This window comes from Balaenoptera borealis, assembly GCF_965194805.1.
Source record: "Balaenoptera borealis genome assembly, chromosome: 6".
NCBI lineage: Eukaryota > Metazoa > Chordata > Mammalia > Artiodactyla > Balaenopteridae > Balaenoptera > Balaenoptera borealis.
The window spans coordinates 8,927,275-8,948,451 of record NC_138863.1 but is presented as its reverse complement, the minus strand read 5'-3'; the positions used below and the strand labels follow the sequence as shown (position 1 = coordinate 8,948,451).

The 21,177-nt window shown below is 38.8% G+C and overlaps 1 protein-coding gene across 22 annotated transcripts in view; it reads left to right on the top strand.

Annotated features, from left to right (window-relative positions):
* The window catches only part of LOC309630695 (nuclear autoantigen Sp-100-like), a 106,300-nt gene that overhangs the window by 48,423 nt on the left and 36,700 nt on the right, over positions 1 to 21,177 (top strand). For 13 of the 22 annotated variants that reach the window (XM_082396223.1, XM_082396214.1, XM_082396225.1 and 10 more), the window contains 6 exons: positions 8 to 154; positions 874 to 957; positions 3,429 to 3,488; positions 4,723 to 4,776; positions 5,397 to 5,480; positions 10,321 to 10,374. In XM_082396223.1, the coding sequence (XP_082252349.1) occupies positions 8 to 154; positions 874 to 957; positions 3,429 to 3,488; positions 4,723 to 4,776; positions 5,397 to 5,480; positions 10,321 to 10,374 (483 nt within the window). The remainder of the gene's footprint in view (positions 1 to 7; positions 155 to 873; positions 958 to 3,428; positions 3,489 to 4,722; positions 4,777 to 5,396; positions 5,481 to 10,320; positions 10,375 to 21,177) is intronic. The other 9 variants (XM_082396227.1, XM_082396218.1, XM_082396221.1 and 6 more) reach the window with 7 other exon arrangements.

The following is a 21,177-nucleotide window of genomic DNA, read 5'->3' as shown; positions in this document are numbered from 1 at the left end:
GATCCAGAAGCAAAGCTACCCAACCATGGACTTCAGATCAATTCCCGTTCTGCCCTTCTGGTGGATATAAAGAAGGAAAAGCCATTTTTTAACCCCGAAGTTGAATGGCAAACCCAAGCCAGGACTGACTGTAACCAGGCATCTGATGTAATAGGTAAGGCTGACACAGTGTGGAGCAGGAATCACAGGAACAGGGCAAGAGGCTGGGGCAGGTCATCAAGGTACATCCAGCCAGGGCAGGTGGCCATGGACAGAGGCAGGAAGGGGAGGGAACCAGTGCCCTGTGCAGTGAGTTTAGCAGAAGAGATTCCCCAGGAACTGGAAAAATATCAAAAGACAAAAGGGGTAGATAATAAGTATTGATGTCCAAGAGACAATCTCTAAAGCAAGAGAGGAAAGTATGGGGGTAGAAGATAAAGAAAAGGGAAAAAATCAGAGACCCAGGGTATTCAAGAGAGGAGATGGAAGAGAAACACATGAAGACAAAGCGAGGTATAAAGAGATACCATCCCCAGAAAGAGAGGCATAAGTAGGGAAAATGGGCCAAGCCAAGAGGAAGGTGAAGAAGTAAAATAAGAATGAAAGAAAGAGGTAGAATGAAGTAGAGGGTCAGAGGTAGATTGAGGGTGGTGGTAAGAGGTAGAATGAGGGTGAGGAAAGAAGAGTGTTGGCAGGATGGGCAAAGCTGCCCCTGTGAATATCATCACTTTTTGTGCAGGACCTGGAGAAACCTGCAGGTCACACACATTCAAGCACAGGCCACGGTGTCCTGAGTTAACTTAGCTTCTAGATCTTCCTAGTACTCTCATTCTGGGGTTTCCTGCTGCGTGGGCTCCACCCTGAGATCCTAAGTGGTTGTTTTCCTCTGTGCAGTGATCAGCAGTGAGGACTCCACAGAATCCAGTGATGGAGAGGAGTTCCCAGAACCCTCCACGTCAGCACTGAGAAAGTCGTCTGGTAAGGAAGTGGGAGAGCAAGGTCTAGGCTGCAGGAATCTGAACTAGGGCCACTGTTCCCTGAGCATCTTATTCTGAGCCCCTTCTGTAGCATGGTTCCAGTTTACTCTGGAATCCCATTCTCTGTCTTTATTTTACTGGACTTTTATGGGAAATGCAGAGAGATATGAAATCTATATCTGAGGATGAGGCCTATTAACTATTGGGTCCCATTAATCAATTTATGTACCCTATATTGATTATATAGTAGAAATAGGCCAGCAAAGTAAGGAGTGTGTTAAAAACTACTAGCTGTGGGCTTCACTGGTGGCACAGTGGTTAAGAATCCGCCTGCCAAGTCAGGGGACACGGGTTCGAGCCCTGGTCCGGGAAGATCCCACATGCCACGGAGTAACTAAGCCCGTGCGCCACAGCTGCTGAGCCTGCATGCCGCAACTGCTGAAGCCCGCGCACCTGGCGCCTGTGCTCCGCAACAAGAGAAGCCACCGCAACAAAGAGTAGCCCCCGCTCGCCACAACTAGAGAAAGCCTGCGTGCAGCCAAAAAAAAAACTACTAGTTGCTATGCCTATAAAGTGGTGGATTTATACGGTGATTTCTACAAAGAACAGAAAGGTAAATACGGTTGGCAATGCATGGGTTAAGGGCACCAACCTCCAGTGCAGTCAAAAATCTGCCTAACTTAAGAGTCAGCCCTCCATACACACAGGTCACATCCATGAATTCCACCAACTGTGGATCGTTTAGTGCTGTAGTATTTAATTTCTTTTTCTTTCTTCTTTTTTTTGGCTGTGGTGGGTCTTCATTGCTGAGCAGGGGCTTTCTCTAGTTGCGGAGCACAGGCTCTAGGCACGTGGGCTTCACTAGTTGTGGCATGCAGGCTCAGCAGTTGTGGCATACGGGCTTAGTTGCTCTGCAGCATGTGGGATCTTCCCAGACCAGGGATCGAACCCTTGTCCCCTGCATTGGCAGGCGGATTCTCCACCCCTGTGCCACCAGGGAAGTCCTGCTGTAGTATTTAGTATGGAAAAAATCTGAGTTTAAGTGGACCTGTGCAGTTCAAACCCATATTGTTCAAGGGTGGGCTGTATTCCTTTATTGGAAGGTCATATTATCATCTGATCACAAACTTGAATCATGTCATAACTTGTCCAGCTACCTAGTGTTAGCAGAAATAAAGACTTCGTATAAGGCATTCTGAAACCCAAAGGATTGTTTTTGACAGAATTCTTCAACAAGTCATGGCATATACAGTGATTTTTCAAAGGACCTTTGCAAACAACATCTTACAACAACCTTAAGGGCTAAGCAGGATGGACATTGTAACCCTTGCTTCTCGATGAGGAAACACAATCACATAAATGTTTCAAGGTCTCTACAAAGTCTCATGGGAGACTGAAGGGAATAACAAGGCTAGCGTCCTGGATTCTGCATTATTTTCTTGTAAAATTGAAGCTCGAAATGATTATCAAAATGTTAGTTCCTCAATCCTATGGGTAGCCTGAGTTGCCATAAGATCCATGTCTCTGTAGTGTACAAATTGGTGAATTTTTGTCCCTTTCTACTTTTTAGACCTAGACAATATCAGAAACATACCTATTTATGGAAACACATTAGGAACAGTCCTAAGAAATAAAATGTTACCTGATCTTGATGCTATAAAAGAGCAATATTTTAAATAATACACTCAATCTAATTGCTCACTAGATCTATCAAAGTAAAATGTAGATTTGTTTCAGTTTTTAGGGAACACTTTTGTCTTAGTACTAGTAGGAAGACTGCTCTAGAAGATAGTCCTAAAACACATCTACGGCTCAGACACATGAGAAGATTATTTCCCAGACTTGCAAATAGTTCAGGAGGGCACCAGGTTGGCAGGGGGTGGGAGGAGGTGAGGAGATGAGACTCACACAAGGTCTTGAACACAAGGTTTCCAAGGTACCCTACATGAGAAACAGCAGATGAAGGAAGTTTGAAAAGACAACAGAAGGGGTCAGAAGTAGAAGAGAGAGAAGGGAAGGACGGTAAGGTTCAAGCAGAGCAAAGTTGCCCCTTGCATTTGAATCGTCTCTGCCCTGGGAACAGGGAATGGAACATCACTAACCTACACAGCAGATGACTTAGAAGGGCAGCCCAGAGTGGCCTAGGGGCAGGCCATGCCTCGCATGGCTTTTCAAGACTTTTGCAAGTTTTCTTATGAGGGAATTTCCTGCTGAATGCGTTCCTTGGTCACACACCCAAACCCCTCGAGAATCCTGTTCCTTTGTGCAGTGACCAATAACCTTGACTTTTTAGAATCAAGGGAGGGAGGAGGGGCCAAAAAGCCACCTGCTCACGATCCCAGATGTCTCGTGTAGGAAGATACGGATTGCAGCCATGGACAGCAAATATCCCGAGTGTAAATCCAGAGCTCTGTTTTCCTGATGAATCTTATTCTGAGCATTCGCCACATGCCTTGATTTGATTCCTTCTAGGATATCATTTTCCACCTTTAACTTTTCTGGCCCTGTTGGAAAGTGGAAGGAGGCAAGAAGGTATTGTATATAAACTGTTGTTTAACTGGATGAGCCCAGTGAAGTGATATATTGAAAATGTAGCAAAAATAGGCTAGTAAAATTATGCCTTTTACTACACACTATCATATCTATTAATGCTGAAGAGTGGAAATCGTGCACTTATTCCTCAGTATGCTTTTATTCTGTGGAGCATACTAAGCACAGCATTCCTCTATTTGCTGTTAATATTGTCATGAGTCCCCAACTTAGAAAGACTTCACAGAATAATTTGTGCTTCTATTAAATTATTGATGGAAAAAATAGCTTAAGACCAAATACTCTCAAACCCCAATTATAGTTAAATCATTGGCTTACACGGTGATTTCTCATAGGGTTTTTATAAATAAAGCTTCCCTTTGTTTTTACAAAAACCTTAACAGGGAGTTAGGGTCACCAGGTTATCCCAGGTTTATAGATGAGGAAACTGGAGCTGGTAATGTTTGAGGGTCTTTTATGAATTCACATGGAGAGTAAAAGGCAGAGCCAGGGAGGAACCCAGCATTACCTGCAACATGACATTGGCCTGTATAGTGATATTTGAAAACATTTTCACAAATAAGGTATCATTTTACGTTTACAACAACCTAAAAGGTAGGTCAGAAAACTGTTGTTCCCTCATTTCACAGATGAGGAAACTCCAGCACATAAACATTTAAGGATCTTTACACCTCACATATGGACAATTATTGGAAGAGTCAGAACTAACAACCTGGACTCTTAGCAAATATTCATAATCGTTTATTCAAAATCTTTAAAGCCAGATGTAAGATAATAATGCTTTATTATTTTAGAAAGACAGTGTGGTGTATATCCTATTTGTTATAAAACACTCCAGTAGGGTCTGGGACAGAATCTCATCCTCAAATATACTGTATTAGTGTTCCTGCAGCAAATTGTGTGAATTCACAACAACTGTGATAAATATTTTATTGGACTCATGGCAGCTGAAGTCCAGATTCATTGCCAAACTAGTTAGTACAAACCTATGAAAAAATATTGGTTTTCAAAACTTCTTTGACTTTGCAATTAGGGCTGAAGGACTGGGAGGGTCTTTGCTACATTTGGTAGTGGTCACTTTCCTTTAGACAGGAAGAGACAGAAATGATCATCATTGTGTCTTTAGAGTCCAAATCCTGTCTACAATGTGAGTAGTCATAAGATTTACTACTCTTTTAGTTATAGATTACTGGTTGTATTTTCCTTTCCTTCCTAGATCCTTGGGATATTGAAAACACATCAATTTTCAGCATAAGCCATAGGAAAAGACGTAAGAACAATCAAAATTCTTGCTGTAACAAATATCTTTCTTTGCTACAAAAGCTTCAGTCAAATTTTTGGTTATATCCTTTAAAATAAAATGATAAATTTGTTGGCATTTTAGATGATTCACATTATACATTTTGAATTAGGTGAGCTGGGCTAATTGATGTTACTTGTAGGCCTCAAGAAGTTCAGTGTCACAAGTGCGGTACAAGTTTATTCTTCACTCACATAAAAGGATAAAGTGGTTCCCAGGGTGGAGGGGTGCTCACTGAGGGCCCAGCTGATGGAGGCTCTGACATCTTGAAAATGTTGCTTCCACCGTCCCCCTGGATAAGAAACAAATTGGAAGCAGAAGTATGTGCAGACAAGAGGAAAGGGTAAAGAATAGTGACCAAAGCGAGTGCCTTCCATGGCAAAGTTGTGTCCAGTCCTGGCCTTGGGGGTGGTCCCTGGAGCAACCTTGACCAGGAGGCCAGATGGAGCCATAGGGGGCCTGGTGGTAGGAATATTCCTACCTCTTCTACATAAGCTTCCCCTTTCCAGATTTCCTTTTAAAGAACTCCATGCTGTATAGGTCCTAGGACACAGGCTGAGACTGTAAAGGAATTTTATTTCTTTCTGCAGGAATCGACAGTAGTGACACTTCAGAACTGAGTAACGAAGATGAGCTTCAGGAAACGTCTAACTCAGTCCTAAGAAATGGGTCAGGTAAAGAAGATTACGATGCCAAGCCTTGGCCTGCAGAATGTCAGGAATGAAAAGACACTGTTTCCTGGTGCATTTTATTCTGAGACCTTGACTACCTTGTATCCAGTTAATCCTGGGAACTACTTTTCGGATTTTAGAAAATGGAAAGAGGCAGGAAATTAGTATAAATTCATGTTTAATAGAATAACTCATATTCACTAAATGTATATAATTTTATATTCCTATTTTAGCAGAAATAATCACCCAAATGATGGTCTCTTTTTAAACATTTACTGTCATGCCTGCTAACACTAAGATCCTAGATTTCTATAGTGATATACTGGTTGACATTAATGTCATTTGTAATCGTAAAAGCCTCAAAAGACAACTGGTCCTGCTGTGTAATTATAGACAGAAATAAAAGCTTCAGATCAACCATTCTCAAACTTTAGTATAGTTTGTGACAGATATTCATCACATTATAATTGGATTGTAACGTGATATTTTAAATTCCTTTGGCAAATAAGATCTTACTCTGCTATCACAAAATCTTTAAGACTTAGGAAGGTTAACTCTTGCTTCCCCATTTTAGGATCAGGAAATAGATGTACAAATGTATAAGGGTAAAAAAGGGTGACTATTTTATGTAACAGGCAGAAAGATAAGAGCTGTGTCCCATGATCAGAGCCCAAAGAGGAGATACGAGGGATCTGGCATATTCACAGGGGAATGTATCAGTGCCTGATGCAAGAAAACTTATTTAGCAACAATAATAAATACATATGTATATATATATGTGTGTGTGTGTGTGTGTGTGTGTGTGTGTGTGTGTGTGTGTGTATACATATACACACATATATACATATATATGTATAGGTATTGGTGGGTATATAACCACCAGTATTGGTGTGGATTTTGAAATATATATTCAGATTGAGAGGGAAAAAGCAAAAACCATAAAGAAACAGAGAGGGTAGGAATGGAACCAGTTGTATGATATACAGAACACCTAGAAGGATAATGCCAAAAAGGATGAACAGAGAAATAAAAAGGAACAGATATTAAGAGTATAACTGATGAAATGAGAGAAATCAGGGACAGCGAAGTTCACAGGTGGGCAGAAAATTGAAGAAAAGGAGGAGGAGGAGGTGTGGTTAGATTGAAAGAGACAGAGAAAATCTCTGTTGGATATGAGGTGTAGTCATTGGAGCAGGTGTATTTTTCTTCAGCCCATTTGAGCTTCAAACATAGATCAGCATGACCGCATCAAAGTCTGTTTCCTGGTCGCCATCTACAGTCTGCTGTTTCCTTATTTCCCTTCAATGTCCTGTGGATTCAAAGCTCTAAAAATAAATAGAGGAAGAGACTCAGAAGAGATGCCAATCTATTAGCATGTGATAGAAAAGCCAATTGTGATACTAGTTCTCAGTTATCTTTGTTTTACTGTCTGCACAGAGGAAAAGCTCTTCCTCCTTTACCTACCTCTCCCCCAAAACATTGCCATACACGCACACACCAATACACATACTCATATAGAGACAGGTCTGTGCACAGATTTGGACTGTTTTCAACAGGTTTGAAGGAGCCAAAAGAGAAAGAAGAGCTCAGCTTCTGGGTGGAGGGAGGTGACACTAAGTGGATAATGCAAGGAGAAATAATGGAAAAATTAGGCTGAAAAGATATCTGAGTAAGTTTCCTCAAATTAAAAGATATCTGAGTAAGTGTCAAGTTTTTCTAAGTGGACATGAGATCCAAATATCACGAGATTGGGAAGTTTTGTAGAGGAAGATGGATAATTTTCAAGATACCTCTAGGAAGTTTACCAGAAACATGATAATAAAGTCTGTGACTGATGGACAGTCCTGTGATGTAGAAAGCTCATAGAGAACTGGCAGAAGTAATAATAGTCAATAGTGTGGTCAGTGTCAAAAAAGCAGGCAGCTGGTGACAATGAAAGTGGTAAACTGTGAGATGTAGCCAAATATGGTTGAAGAAAATATAGATAAACACAAAGATTGTAATTTTTTTAAAGCCAAAAGATCAAGATAAGATTAAGAGAAACAAACTGAGGCAAAGAGAAAACAGAAAGTGATGTGACAATATAAAGAGGATTACTTCAACAGTAAAACTAGATCCAGAGACAGAAGCATAAAAAACTAGACGGAATGAGATACATACAGGAAGCAATCAATGGAGAGGTATAAAGATGAGGCACAGAGATAACTGCATAGATAAAGGGTTAAAAGATGAGAGAAAAATGGTAGAGAGAGAAAGGGGCAGTGTAAAATAAAGAAAGGAGAGAGATGGAGAAATTGTGGGATCTGAGATGACCATGAGACAAAAGCAACATTGGCACAAGGGGTGGTTCACACTAGCAGTGAGTTTTCAGGGTAAGGTGTCCCCAGGTAACAAAGTGGCTCCTGTAACTCACCCAGATTACAAGGTACCTCACCAAAGGGGTTTCGTGTACTCTTACGGTCTCAATCACCATCTACAATCTAATGGTTCCTAAACACACATTTCCAGCCCAGCTCTGCCTTCTAAGCTTCCAAACTCAATTATCCAAGTGTCAGAAAGGCCTCTGGCTAAGGTCATGAAGGTTCTAGACTTCTCCACTTAGATGTCTCTCAAACTCAACACTTTTAAAACTGAGCACATCATCTTTCCCCCTAAAGGAAGCATCTACTCCTCCAGTGTTCGCTATCTCTAAAACACTTATTAACTGACTCATTCTTTCAAGTTGAAATTCTCAGAGTCATCCGTGACACAGCCATCTCCTCAATTGATGTACCCCATCTGTCACCTAACTCTATCAATTATTCCTTTTATATGTCTCCACCCTGCCCATTTATTTCCATCTCCATGCCAGCACTCTCATCCATATCTATATCACTTCTCACTTGAACGAGGTCTACAGGCTCCTATTTGTCCACCTTCTCATGTTGTTCCCACCAAACACATTCTAAGTGATTTAGCTAAATTGATCTTTCAAAAATGCAATTATGTTCATGCTGCTTTCCTACATAATAGCCAAATATCATTTAATTTTCTTTAGGAATAAGTTAATTCTTCTTCATGTGATCTCCAAAGCTCCATACCTGAGGCTCCTGCTTCTTTCTCCATTCTCACCATTCCCTCTCATTCTCTCACTCTATGTTCAGACACACTAAACTCCTTTTGGTTACTTGTATTCGCTGAATCCAGACCTTTGCACATGCTTCTCCATCCATTTGGGGCTATCATCTTAGTCACCTTTCTCCCTAATCCGGTTAACTACTGTTTCCATGATACCTCCTCCAGAAGAGGTCCCTCATCTCAAACTCTGCAAGTTCCTCCTGCCTTCTGCATCCCCAGAGTATCCTGTACAATCTGTGTCCTCACATTCTCCATGTTTCAATGTATTCACTCATTAAGTGTCAGTTCCCTGGTTGCTCATAAGATTGACAAGCGTTAACTCTTCATGCACCATCATCACGCACCTCGGCACCTGGCACATGAAAGATGCTCAGCAAACTTGTTGAGTGAATAGAAAAAAAAGTCCACTCTCTGTATTCCAACATTTGGAATTTGGTAAAAATTAGTTTCTTATAGTATTTATATGAGAATATCTATAAAAATTATTTTAATAATTGAATTACGTATATATATATATACATATAAATGTAATAAATAATATTTCTGGAAAAGAATAATGTCACATAAAAGTAAGTACAAATGTATATAAAAACGTCATTAATGGATGGATGGGAAAAGCATATAAAGAAAAAATAGAAAAACAAAGATATATATTTTGGGCAAAGAGAAAAAGAGAAAAGGCAGATTAAAAGGAAGAGACAAGGGCAGTGAGGAGCAACGAAAGAGAAAGCGATCTCAGAGGCGAGTCACCCTGTGATGTAGGCGTCCGTGAAAGGTGGCTGCTCGGAAGGGAGGGGAGGGGTTCAGATGAAAATTCTTTACAAATCATAACTTAGGAACAGAGCTCCAAGGACCTGAGAAGTGTTCCCGTGTCATGTGTTTTTCAAAAAGTGTGTCTAGAAGCCAAGAAGCAAGGACTGAAAGTAGCCAAGCATTGACATGATGGGTGAGGACACCCAAGGTCAGGGTAGAGGTGGTTCAGCAGACATCACAGACCCTGGGGGAGCTGTGGTAGGTGATCGGTGTTCAGGGAGAACCCTTACCAGCTCACAACAGGGGGCGGGCCAGTTATGGAAGGTGAAGGTCACAGGGCCTGTGCTGCAGGATGTCAGGAGTCTGAAATCAGAGCTCCAGTTCCTGATGCACTTGACTCTAAACATACTTTGACAAGGAGTACATCCAGTCCATGTCAGAATCCCATTCCCCTCTTCGTTTGCTTGAACTGACCCACTGGGGAACTGCAGGGAGAAAAGAATTCTGTTTAACAGAACGGGTCCTGTCGATTATACATGGATGATGTCGTTGAAATACACTGGTAAAAATGGCAGTATCACGGAGCAAAGAAATAAAAGTGCTCTTCTGCTGGTAGATAATAGTGTCACTTTGTCACAATGTTGGAAAGGCCTCAAAAGACAAATAAATGGTCCTTTGCCCTGACAGGAATAAAAGACCTCAGACAACTATTCATAAACTCACCATATAGTTTTGAAGGATGCTCTCTAGCATGTTACTGATTTACACAGTGATTTCTCATTAGCTTTTGCAACTAAGATCTTATTTAATCTTCATAAGAAATTTAAAACCTGAATAGCATAACTGTTGTTATCCCTGGTTCATAAATGAGGAAACTGATGCACATAAGTAGTGAAGAGAGTTTTCAAAGTTTTACAGTTTTTTACAGTTTCAAAATTTTTACAGTTTCTGACCACCACCTGTTACTTTCTAGATACCAAGGATACTGGAAGCGATTCTACTTTGGGAAAACACAGTGAGAAAAGAAGTAAGAGTGCATAAGAATTTACTCAATTTTCATGTTACAAATCAACTATTTTTTAATGCTAAAGTTTATTATTATTTTCTATACCTTTAATAAGACAAAAAATTAATGCCTTTTAAAGTAACTTTTTTCAAAATGCTCATACCTTCACATTGCTTTTTATGCTGATTTTAAAATGTTTCTTATAAACACTGATATATATCTTTCCAGAATTTTTCTATGCATGTGTTAACACATTTTGCAATGTAGTTTTATTTATCTAAATAGGATAATTCTATGCGTACTTTCCCTCTTAAAATTATTATATCATACCTAGAAAATTAAAATATTTAACATTTTAAATTGAACTACAAAAAGTCTTTTTTAAGGGATGCTTTAACATGCACTATTTTCATTTTTAGTGTGGTTGAGTATTTTCCATTTGTTATTGGTCATTTGTTTTTCTTCTTCATAGAACTCTTTGTCATAGAATGCTCGGCCATGTTGTGGTGTTTGTATTTTTCTTACCATGCTGAATGAATATAGAAATCTTTATATGATATACATGTACATTAAATCTTGATTCTATATGTTCCTAACATTTTGTCCCATTTGTTGTTTTTCTTTTAGGTTTGTTAATGGAATATTTTGTCCTAGAGAAGTTATACATTTTTAGGAATCAAATTTGTTAGCTTTTTTCTCTCTAGTTCTTTGGTTTCCTATCATATTTACAACAGCTTCTAGCTGAAGATTTTAAAAATATTGTTCTATATTTGATTCTAGAATATTTGAAGTACCTTATCATTTTTAATATTTACATCCAAAACCCTGTGAGCTTTGCCTATTTGTGTATATGTGAGGTGAGAATTTTAAAAATATTCCTTACACTATTACATTATGATTTCAATCACCACTTCGATCACACAGTGTCTTTACTTGTCTATATATTAGTTTTTCTTTTATAAGAAAATTGCAGAAGAGAAAGGAGAGCTCAGAAGTAGCACCAGACTGACGATTCACTGGGGGTGAATTTTAAAATTAACTCAGGAAGATTCCCCCATTTCCTTCCCAAGTTCATTGGAAGCTCTAATTAGAAATGCATTGAAGTTGCAGATTAATTTGGGGAGAGCAAAGACTTATACCCATTTATTCACATCTTATTTAATGTTCTTCTACTAAGAATTTTCATACACCTTTAAAAAATTTATAGGCTGAAGCCATTTGTTTCTCTCTATGAATATCTTTTTTTCCCATTAAAAACTAGCTGGGATAAATTTAAGTGAGACAAGACTCTCAAAATCTTTATTTAAATAGGAAGTCTATGGTCATTTTATTATCCATTTGCATATGAGGAAATCAGAATGCCAAGGATCTTCTTCTGATTCAATATAAAATCTTACAAGCATCTATATAGTTTAAGGATCCAAATGTCACTTAAAATATTATGGCCAAGCCCCCAAATGATCAAGACAATCAATCAGAATTAAGTTTCTGAGGAAACTGTCTTCATAAGAAGTGGCAATAATTTCAAATGAGGGGCTTATTACAAGACCCCTTCAAATAACTCTTTCAAGGACAAGTTTATATTACAGAAAACAGAACAAATTGGTAATGGTTACAAACAGACACGTCTCCATATTTCACAAGACTTATCTTCTTATGAAATTTCTCAATACTGTCAAATCAATTCTTTATGTAGTTTTGTGGTACAGACTGCTCTCTCCTTCTACAGCTATGGTTTGAGAGGACTTTCCCTCCTCTTTCTGTAATTCTGTTAGTTATGAAGACTTACATTTTAAAAATCTGGTCTCTGGAATTTGATCAGTTAGCCTTGTAAGAAACGCAGGCCCATAGAGTTGGATTGTGTTGGCAGAAATAGAGAAAAAAGGACCTGGAAAGTATTTTAAAAACAGTAAAATAAGATGTATATAAATTTTTCTACTTTAGCCTCCCATCTTGTTGCTAAATCTGAATCAGCTTGTGATCTTTATCATTTTTTTTCAAATTTCCTTTCTTGCCTTCACCTAAATACATAATGTGAATGATTTGTTCAGTATTTACGTGAGGATGTTTACAATATCTTTTTTTTAAAACTATATATATATTTAATAAGCATTACTACTTATAGGCTAATTATTATTCCCAGTATCATTAAAATACTTTCTACAGTTTTTCTTTGATCGCCAAATACTGAGGACTCCTCTTTATACACGTTCTATTTACCAGACCTCATCCTTATGGGCCTCATCCCACTTCAATTTTCACGGCTCAATTTACCCATTTCACACTCTCAACACTTCTACAACTTCTCTTTCCTGGAAAATCAGACCACATCTATACTAATGACTGCTAAAACCCAGTCTTCCTTCATGGTACCCATTTTGGGTGAAGATATACAAACAGACTTCAAAACTGAGCATCATTACTGGTGTAGCATGGGAATTTGGCATCATAGAAGGAAAAACCAGATTTGGGATATCCCCCAAAACAGAGGTATAGAAGGCTTCAGCAGAGAGGCCAAGATTTTGAAAGACTTTGGCCAAGCTTGCGCTCATGCTGAAGACTGGGTAGAATTCTGTTGGCTGCAGATGAAGTTCCCATAGCTCGTCCTATAATGTGGCAGGATAATTCACAGCGACCCCTACTTCCAGAGAAGAAAGAAGTGAACGCAGAGCTTCCCTTTCTTAAAAACTCTGAGTTTCACCCAGAGGCAAAGAGTCAAGGGTCTCATTTGCAACATAGCCCAGGGTCCGGTCACAGCAATGGTTCCCAGTGACACATATACTTGTTGACACAGCCCCACAATCTAGCAACCTTAGGTGCTAAATGCAACGTGGGAACAGCCGTATTTTTCCACCATGATGAAACAGAAAAAGTACTAATTCCGCAAGGTTAGACCAGTGTCATACCCCAAACACTTGGAATGATTTCCTCCTCCATCTGTCCTTGCCCCAGGTTAAAGTTCCTAGCATTAAAGGAATTCCTTCCTCCTGCTGTGTAGCAGGTAAGAAGAGACTCTGCATTAGAAACAGTTAAGGTTCTGCATATTGATGCATCCAAGAATGTGTTGGATAGTAACTTAAATGAATAAATTAATTCTATCAGTTTGTGAAAAGTTTAATCCAAATATATGACTGTATACTTAAAGCCAAAAAAAGACATTAAAATAAAGGGAGGGATAAAGAAATGTCAGCAAACTACAGTTAGAAGGTCGGTAATTTTTCGTAGTCAGTTCTTTGTCATGGATAGTGATGTAGTAATCAATGTTGTTGGCTAATGAGGATTCTCTGTAATCTCATTGTGAGGGTGGGGCTGTCTCTACACCACAGGCTCCCAAGAGGACTGTACAGATTGACCATAGATGAGCGGCCCTGCTGACCTCACGGGTGAGGCAGGGGTAGGCAGCAGGTGTGGAGAGCAGTGTGCATGGGGAGGCAAACATCTTCCCAGGAGCCTGGGCATTAGACCTGAAGGGATCTGTCCCTAACAAGCTGGTTTCTCCAGTCAAGAGGATGAAGCTGGTGCAGCTTATCAGAGGGTGGCCTGATCATGGTCTTTCTGACTGAGAGGTCATTGGCTGCCTCTTGCCTCCTAACACCTGGCAAGCCTTGGCATCACTGTGATCAGGTGAGTAAGCTGGGAGAACTTGATGCACTCTCTTGTCTTCTGGAGCATCTCGGTCTCCTACTTGCTAATAGCTCCTTCCTGGTCATTTGTTGGTGATGTTGATGATAGTGTCGATAGTGGTGGTTCTATCGGTGGTGATGGTCCCTTCGTGGCTTCCTGATATCTACATGTTGGCATGTACCAGAGATTTCATCCCTAAGGATTTCATCCAGTCTGGTAGCTATAAATTCCATCAATATGTTAATGACTGCCGATTATACTTCACCTCCTTTGATCCCTCTATTGAACTGCCAAGTCATAAGTTCAACTTCTTACTCCAAACTTCCACTTGGAATCTCAAATTTGACACATGAAACAGATTCCTTTATTTCACTCCCAAACCTGTCATCCACCACCACTCACCCTTATCTCAGTAAATGGCACTAATTCTACTCAGTTGCTTGAGCCAAAAGTGTAGAAGATGTGTTTGATTCCTCCCTTTTTCCTAACCCCCACCCCACATTCATTCATCAAGTTTCAAAACTATATATATATATTTTTTTTTAAAAGAACCAAATAGAAATTCTGAGATTGAAAAGTATAATAACTGAAATAAAAAACAATGAAAAAAGTGGGTGAACTCTGAAAATAATTGTGTGTGTGCGTGTGTACACATATACAGCCAGTTCTCATTTTTCATGGTATATAGGTTTCATGAATCACCCCAAACACAAAAATAGCTAATCTTGTACCTTTGCTCCCAGGAGAAATACAGGATTTGGTTCCTGTGAGCCTCTGGTCACATTTTTGTAAACCAATAAATATATATCTTTGTTTTATGAGTGTTTCTGTTTAAAGACACCTAATTTAACATATATGTTGATTCATCAGTGTTGAACTCACAGCCGACAGCACTATAACTCATGCCTGATCGGAGCTTATCTAACACACAGATTTTCTCCATAAGGCACATCACAGTCTCAGGAACACTAGACAGCACTTCAGCACTAGGCTTGGGGGCCATTTTAAGCAGCAAAATCACCAACAGAAAACACAAAAATGAGAAAAACATGGAACTAAATAGTCGGCAAAAGGACACTTGTTTACAGAATAAGCTGAAACAAGGAGACAGAGCATTGCCTTGTTCAACCTCATCTGGGAACAGGTACGGCTGGCAACTCAGATTTTTCACTGCTCTGAGCCTCACCATGAATGACCATGAAAGTGCCCTGAGTACTGATTTGGGAGTTGCAAATAAACTTTAGGGAGTGGGTGACTTCACAAATATGGAATCTGTGAATAATGAAAATTGGCTGTATGTATACATATTTTCATTCTTTCTAGAATTAGTTTTTTAAATTAAATAATACATCTGTTCTCATAGGCAACATTTTATTATTGTTGTTTGCCAGATAGCCTGCAATTTGGATTTATATTTAGTCTTTGACCCAAGAGTTACTTAAGAGAGAGTGGGAGAAAATGTACATTCTCTATTTCTGTTTTCTGGGTATGGAGTTGAATATGTATCAGTAATATCAACCCTGTTAAAACATATTATTTGGGTCTTTCATAGCCTCCTCATTTTGTCCACTTGATCACCTGTGGACTGAGCGACATAACAATAAAATTGTCTACTAGTAGAGTGTTTTTACCTCTCATGGTATTTCCTGTATTTTCTACTTGCTTAAAACTTTTTGGCCTGAATCACACTTTCTTTGAAATTCAGATCATGACTCCCTGGTTTCTTTTTGTTGATGTATGCTGAATATACCTTTGTCTATACATTTATTTTCATTTTTTAAAAAATTTTTATTTTATCTAATTAATTTATTTTTGTCTGCACTGGGTCTTTGTTGCTGTGCTCAGGCTTTCTCTAGCTGTGGTGAGGAGGGGCTGCTCTTCGCTGGGATGCGTGGGCTTCTCATTGCAGTGGCTTCTCTTGTTGCAGAGCATGGGCTCTAGGCGCAGGCTCAGGAGTTGTGGTGCACTGGGCTAGGTGCTCCGCGGCATGTGGGATCTTCCCGGACCAGGGCTCGAACCCATGTCCCCTGCATTGGCAGGCGGATTCTTAACCACTGTGCCACCAAGGAAACCCTATACATTTATTTTCAACATTTAAAACTATGTTTTTACTTGAGTCTTTTGTATATGGTTAAAAGTTGGGGTTTACTATGTAATTTAATCTCAAAATATTTTATTTAAATAAGTGAGTTAAATCCATCTATTTTTATTTTTAGGACCAAAGTGTTTGAACTTGTTCCTGTCATATTAATTTATATTGTTGATTCATCTTGTTCTAGTGTCTTAGATATTAAAAATGTCAACACTCTGCATTCTGTCTTCAATGCATTTATGTGCATGTATGTACTTGTGATACTTAGGAAGGTTTGCATTTCTGTGGTGGTGGTTACAGCTGGGCATATGACTGCTTAGCTGAGACTAACCCTCCCAGCTTTCCCTGTCCTGCCAAGCGACTATGGCATCTGAGTAGAAAAAATGTGAGCCTCTTTTGGGTCTTTCCCTTAAAAGAAATGAATGGTTGAGCCCCTGCTCATTTCCCATATTTCCATTGGCTAGGAGTATATACTTCTGATATTTACAAAGGTTTGTACTTTTGTTATAGTGATTACTCTTAGAATTACCTTTATATGATACCTTTGGTCCTCTCTTTAGACAGAACCCATTAATTTCCCACCCAGGAGATTTATAAAATTAGTGTATGTCCTATTTCTCTTTCCCCTCTCACCCAATTTAGGCCACGATGTTCCCTTTATTTTTACCTTTTAGCTATTAAATGTGTTTTATATTTATCCTTTATTTATCCAAATAATACCCTTTGACTCCTAGCTGTAGAACAAACTATGACCTTGCCTTACCACCCATATTTCTCCCTTCCTCCCAATTTTTTAAAATATTATATCATTTCTATATTGTAAGGGCATATACATTTATGCCCTGGTCTGTCACCTCATCTCCATTTTTATTTTAATCCTTTTGCCAAAATTTTTCCAGTCCTGTCTTGGTTTGCTGAAGTGGATCCTCTAGTAGTCTTCTCAAAGGAACAAGTACTCATAGGAACAGTATTTCCAGAATTTCCCTATTCAAAAGTATTTGTTTTTATTATTTATACCTGAAAATAATTTGCTCACTCTTTACTTCTAGAAGTGTCTTGTACTTCTTGTACTTTTTTTCTGTGGCATTAAATGTTGCTATGGGAAATTCTATAGCCAACGAGATCCCTCTCCCTTGAAAATGACTTGGTTGTTTTGCCCAGGCTGCCCATTCAATTCTTTAAAGTACGGTAACTTTGCTGGAATATATTTCAGGGTTGACTGAAGTCAATTTTCTCTGCTACAGAGTGAAAACACAAGTACTTATGATATGTATATTCATTTTTTTTATAATTTCAGAAAACTTTTTCTTGAACTTATCTTCAATTATTTCTTCTGTTATTTTGGTTTTCTTCTTCAAGAATTCAAATGATTTGTTTACTGCCTTTTCTTGACAGGGATATCACCCACATATTTCTTTTAAAGGAAAGACCCAGAGTCTTCTGCTCGCATCCTATTGGAGAACCCTTAGTCACATGGCCAGAGCTAGCTGTGAGGTGAGGCTAAGAAATATAATCTCTAGACAGGCAGCCAAGGGTCTGGCTGTAACTCTATCCCTATGGAAGAAAAGAAAGGATGATTATGGGTGACAAATAGCAATCTGCTTACTTGTTCTCCATGTTTTCATCCAAAGTCACTGATTTCCTCAAATAAAGAGGAAAATTCAGACTCTCCATTGGTTCAAACCCAGCCTTGTTGTCACCTGAGGCCCTTTGGCAATAAAAGGAACTGGAAATTGGATGCAACACAGAGCTTTGTGGCCAGAGACAAGCCAGCCCTGAGTGAGAAATAAGAGAGAAAGCGTTAGAAAAGTTTGCTGTAACTGATGAACACAGCTCTAAACCAAATGAGGAGAAACAGACAAGAGAGAACATAATCAATTAAGCAGAAGCCAGACTCCTGGTATCACATCAGATCTAAACACAGTTATTTAAACCAAACTAATAGCACATACCACACCGTGTTGGTGCAGTAGAGATAAGTGAACCTCCATTCTCTGAATTAAGTTCTGTAATTTTCATTTCTTTCTCATTCCTTGTTTTCTTCCTCTTCTTCATCTGTCTTCTTTTTCCCACCCCTCTCCCATTCTACTAATGTTTTTCTTGTATACTTTATTTCTTTTGTTCATTCTTTTACATCACATCATATAAAATACTGCTGTTGGGTTTATACAGCACTGTAGAGGTGGCAAGATTTTCCTTCTGGAGTTGAAACATATTCAGATATATTTTGTTTCCATTTCTTCTGATTATTTCTAACACCATATATATATTTAAATATATTATTATTATATATTAAATATATTTTAGAATATAAATAAGTGTAAATAAATATATACTTATATTTTTAGCATCTCTATCATTTTTTTCTCCATACTTATCTTTATCATCTTGTTTATTTCCCAGGTTATATTTACCCAAGTCTAAGACTTTTGTTCTCTGAGTTTTTGTGAAATCTCACTGCCATACTTGATTTATTATAGTACTTGGCATGGGTAGTCTAAGCACAGTTTGTTCTTTCTCCTACTTACTTCCTTGTCAAACCTGTTCTCTCAAATAGTTCTTTCTGTGCCCCAGGATGAAATCTTAGATAAGCCCCAGAGTTGTGCTAATCCTTTTCAGCAGCAGTGATATTCTCATTCAGTATTTAAAAGACTGAGCTGATATAATATTAAAACTGTAAAATTTGTAGTGAGCAAGTTGGATAAGGCCAGCCTCTTCTTTCATCCACACTTCCTCTCTAACACCATTCAGTATGTGTTGCTTTTAGCTAATTCAAACTGAGGAGGAAGGAAAGAAGGAAGTGGTAAGGAGCAGGAATGGCCCTCTTACAATAGATCCTTCATGTCTCCCAGAAATGGCAGATGCATGAGCCACATTTGTGGGTTCTTCAGATATTCACTCTCTTTAGGGAGAATTTCTCAACTGAAGTTCCCCTGATGCAGGAAATCTAACTGATGCCTTACCACTTCCTTCTTAGTCTCCCAGCTTCTAGGAGGTCCACACCCCTCCTGGGGTCACCTCTTTCATCCAAATGATCCTCCTGATACAGTGTCTCTCAAGAACTAACTGAGCCCCTCCCTTCCCCAGGGAGGCTCGTGAGAACCATGTCTCTTCATGGTCCTACGACCAGTGGATGTGGGGGTTGGCTCCCAACGCAGTCACCCTCTCTAGACTTTCCAGGCTTGAGTCTTTAAACATCTCTGCCTCCCTCAAGCTCTTAGAGACACAGATTAATCACCTTGAGACTGAAGGCTTCTCACTTGCCTTGAGGGGAGGGGAACACTTAACTTCTATAGCAAGCCTCTGGTGTCAATAAACAGTATTTGGATAGGAAACCCAAGAACAACCACTCTACTTCCTGTGGGGTATTTGAGTGAGAAATTTCACAAAGAACAATAATTAGCAGGTCTTAAACCCCAAATCTCCCAGTAAGGAGAACTCTGGTAAGCTGAACTAGACTACTTTTGTATCTTTAATTTATTTGGCCTCAACAGGTTTGATGAAAGGTGAATCAAACAGTGCCAGAGAAAGATAGAGAGGGAAAGCAAATAATTTTTGTTTGTCTAAGATGTCTATGGTTGAACAGGGCCAAATTGTAGTCCAGGCATTGAAAGAAAGAGAAAGAAAGAAAGAAAGAAAGAAAGAGAGAGAGAAAGAAAGAAAAGAAAGAAAGAGAGAGAGAGAGAAAGAAAGGAAGGAAGGAAGGAAGGAAGGAAGGAAAGAAAGAAAGAAAGAAAGAAAGAAAGGAAGGAAGAAAGAAAGGAAGAAAGAAAGAAAGAAGATAGAAAGAAGAAAGGGAGAAAAGGGGGAGGAAGGAAGGAAAGAAGGAAAAACAAAGAAGAGGAGAAGAGAGGAAAGGAAAGGAAAGGAAAGGGGAAAGGAAATGTGTGCACTTTATGGCCCTGCTTTGGAGATCAACACGTTTGAACATGGCACTCAGGAGATTCACCTGCGCAAACCCCACCATCTTTCCACCCACACCTCCTAAATCTGAGAGCATATTCCCCTGACATATGGTTTCAATCAACCCTTTTTTGATATCTCTAACCCTAAGGTTTTCTAGGACTTGAAGTTCTATTTCTACAAATTCCCCTTGGGCAATATTTTCTTGGTTAGTTCTTTAAATCCTATTTTTTTGTCCAAACCCATGTGAACAAGGTCTTTGGTCACTTTCATGATATTTTCAGCCTAAAAGCCTTCATTCAGGGCTAAGATGATGGCCTATATTTTATCTGTGTAGCTCACCATCACATCTCCCCAGACAATCCAAAGTCTTGCATAACTGCCATTGATTCTGCCTCTCAACCAAAGGAAATCTGCATTGCCTCACTTAATTTTTTAATTTCAGGATGCTTCAGTTTCTTCATTGGTAATGGGGATAGTAAAAATCCCTAAAATAAAGTAGTAGAAGTAAGGGTCTTATGTTCATGTCTAGCATATAATAAGCACTTAACAACTGTTAGCTCTCATTATTATTATTCTCACAGTGTTCCTTGAGATATAAGGAATAAAACTCTATCTTAAATTCTTTTTTATTAATGTGGATATAAATGAATTTTTATTAATGTGAGGGCAAATAAAATGAAATCTAGGATGAACCCAGGTTAACCATCAAAGGCTTAGTAGGTGCAAGGCTATGGGTTATATATTTTTTCTTTATGCAGTAAGCTTTTGAAAATTTAAAGTAAAATGGAATTTTTGAAAAGCACTATTATATACCATGCAACTTTTCAGCAGCATCTGTTTTATAATTTTCTATTTTCTCAGAAAGAGGGGCAGACATAGAATTGAAATTCTGAGTAACAGAGCCCCAAAGAAAAGAGGCAAACCAAGAAGAAATAAATACATATATAAATTTTACTAACTAAACATCTAAATTCTCATGCTTTAGTCTATGCTTTTGTTAATAGACCTGTTTCTCTATTTACTTTCTGTAACTACTAACCATTGGGAAATATATCAGATTTATTCAACTTCTAAAACATGACAGGGAGAGAAATATGATATCTCAAACAAGCAACATGGTGATGAATCCACAACCAAAACCCAGGACCCAACGGCCACTGAAGTGCTGCCTCTGATGAACTGGTAACTTTTGAGGCTGGAAA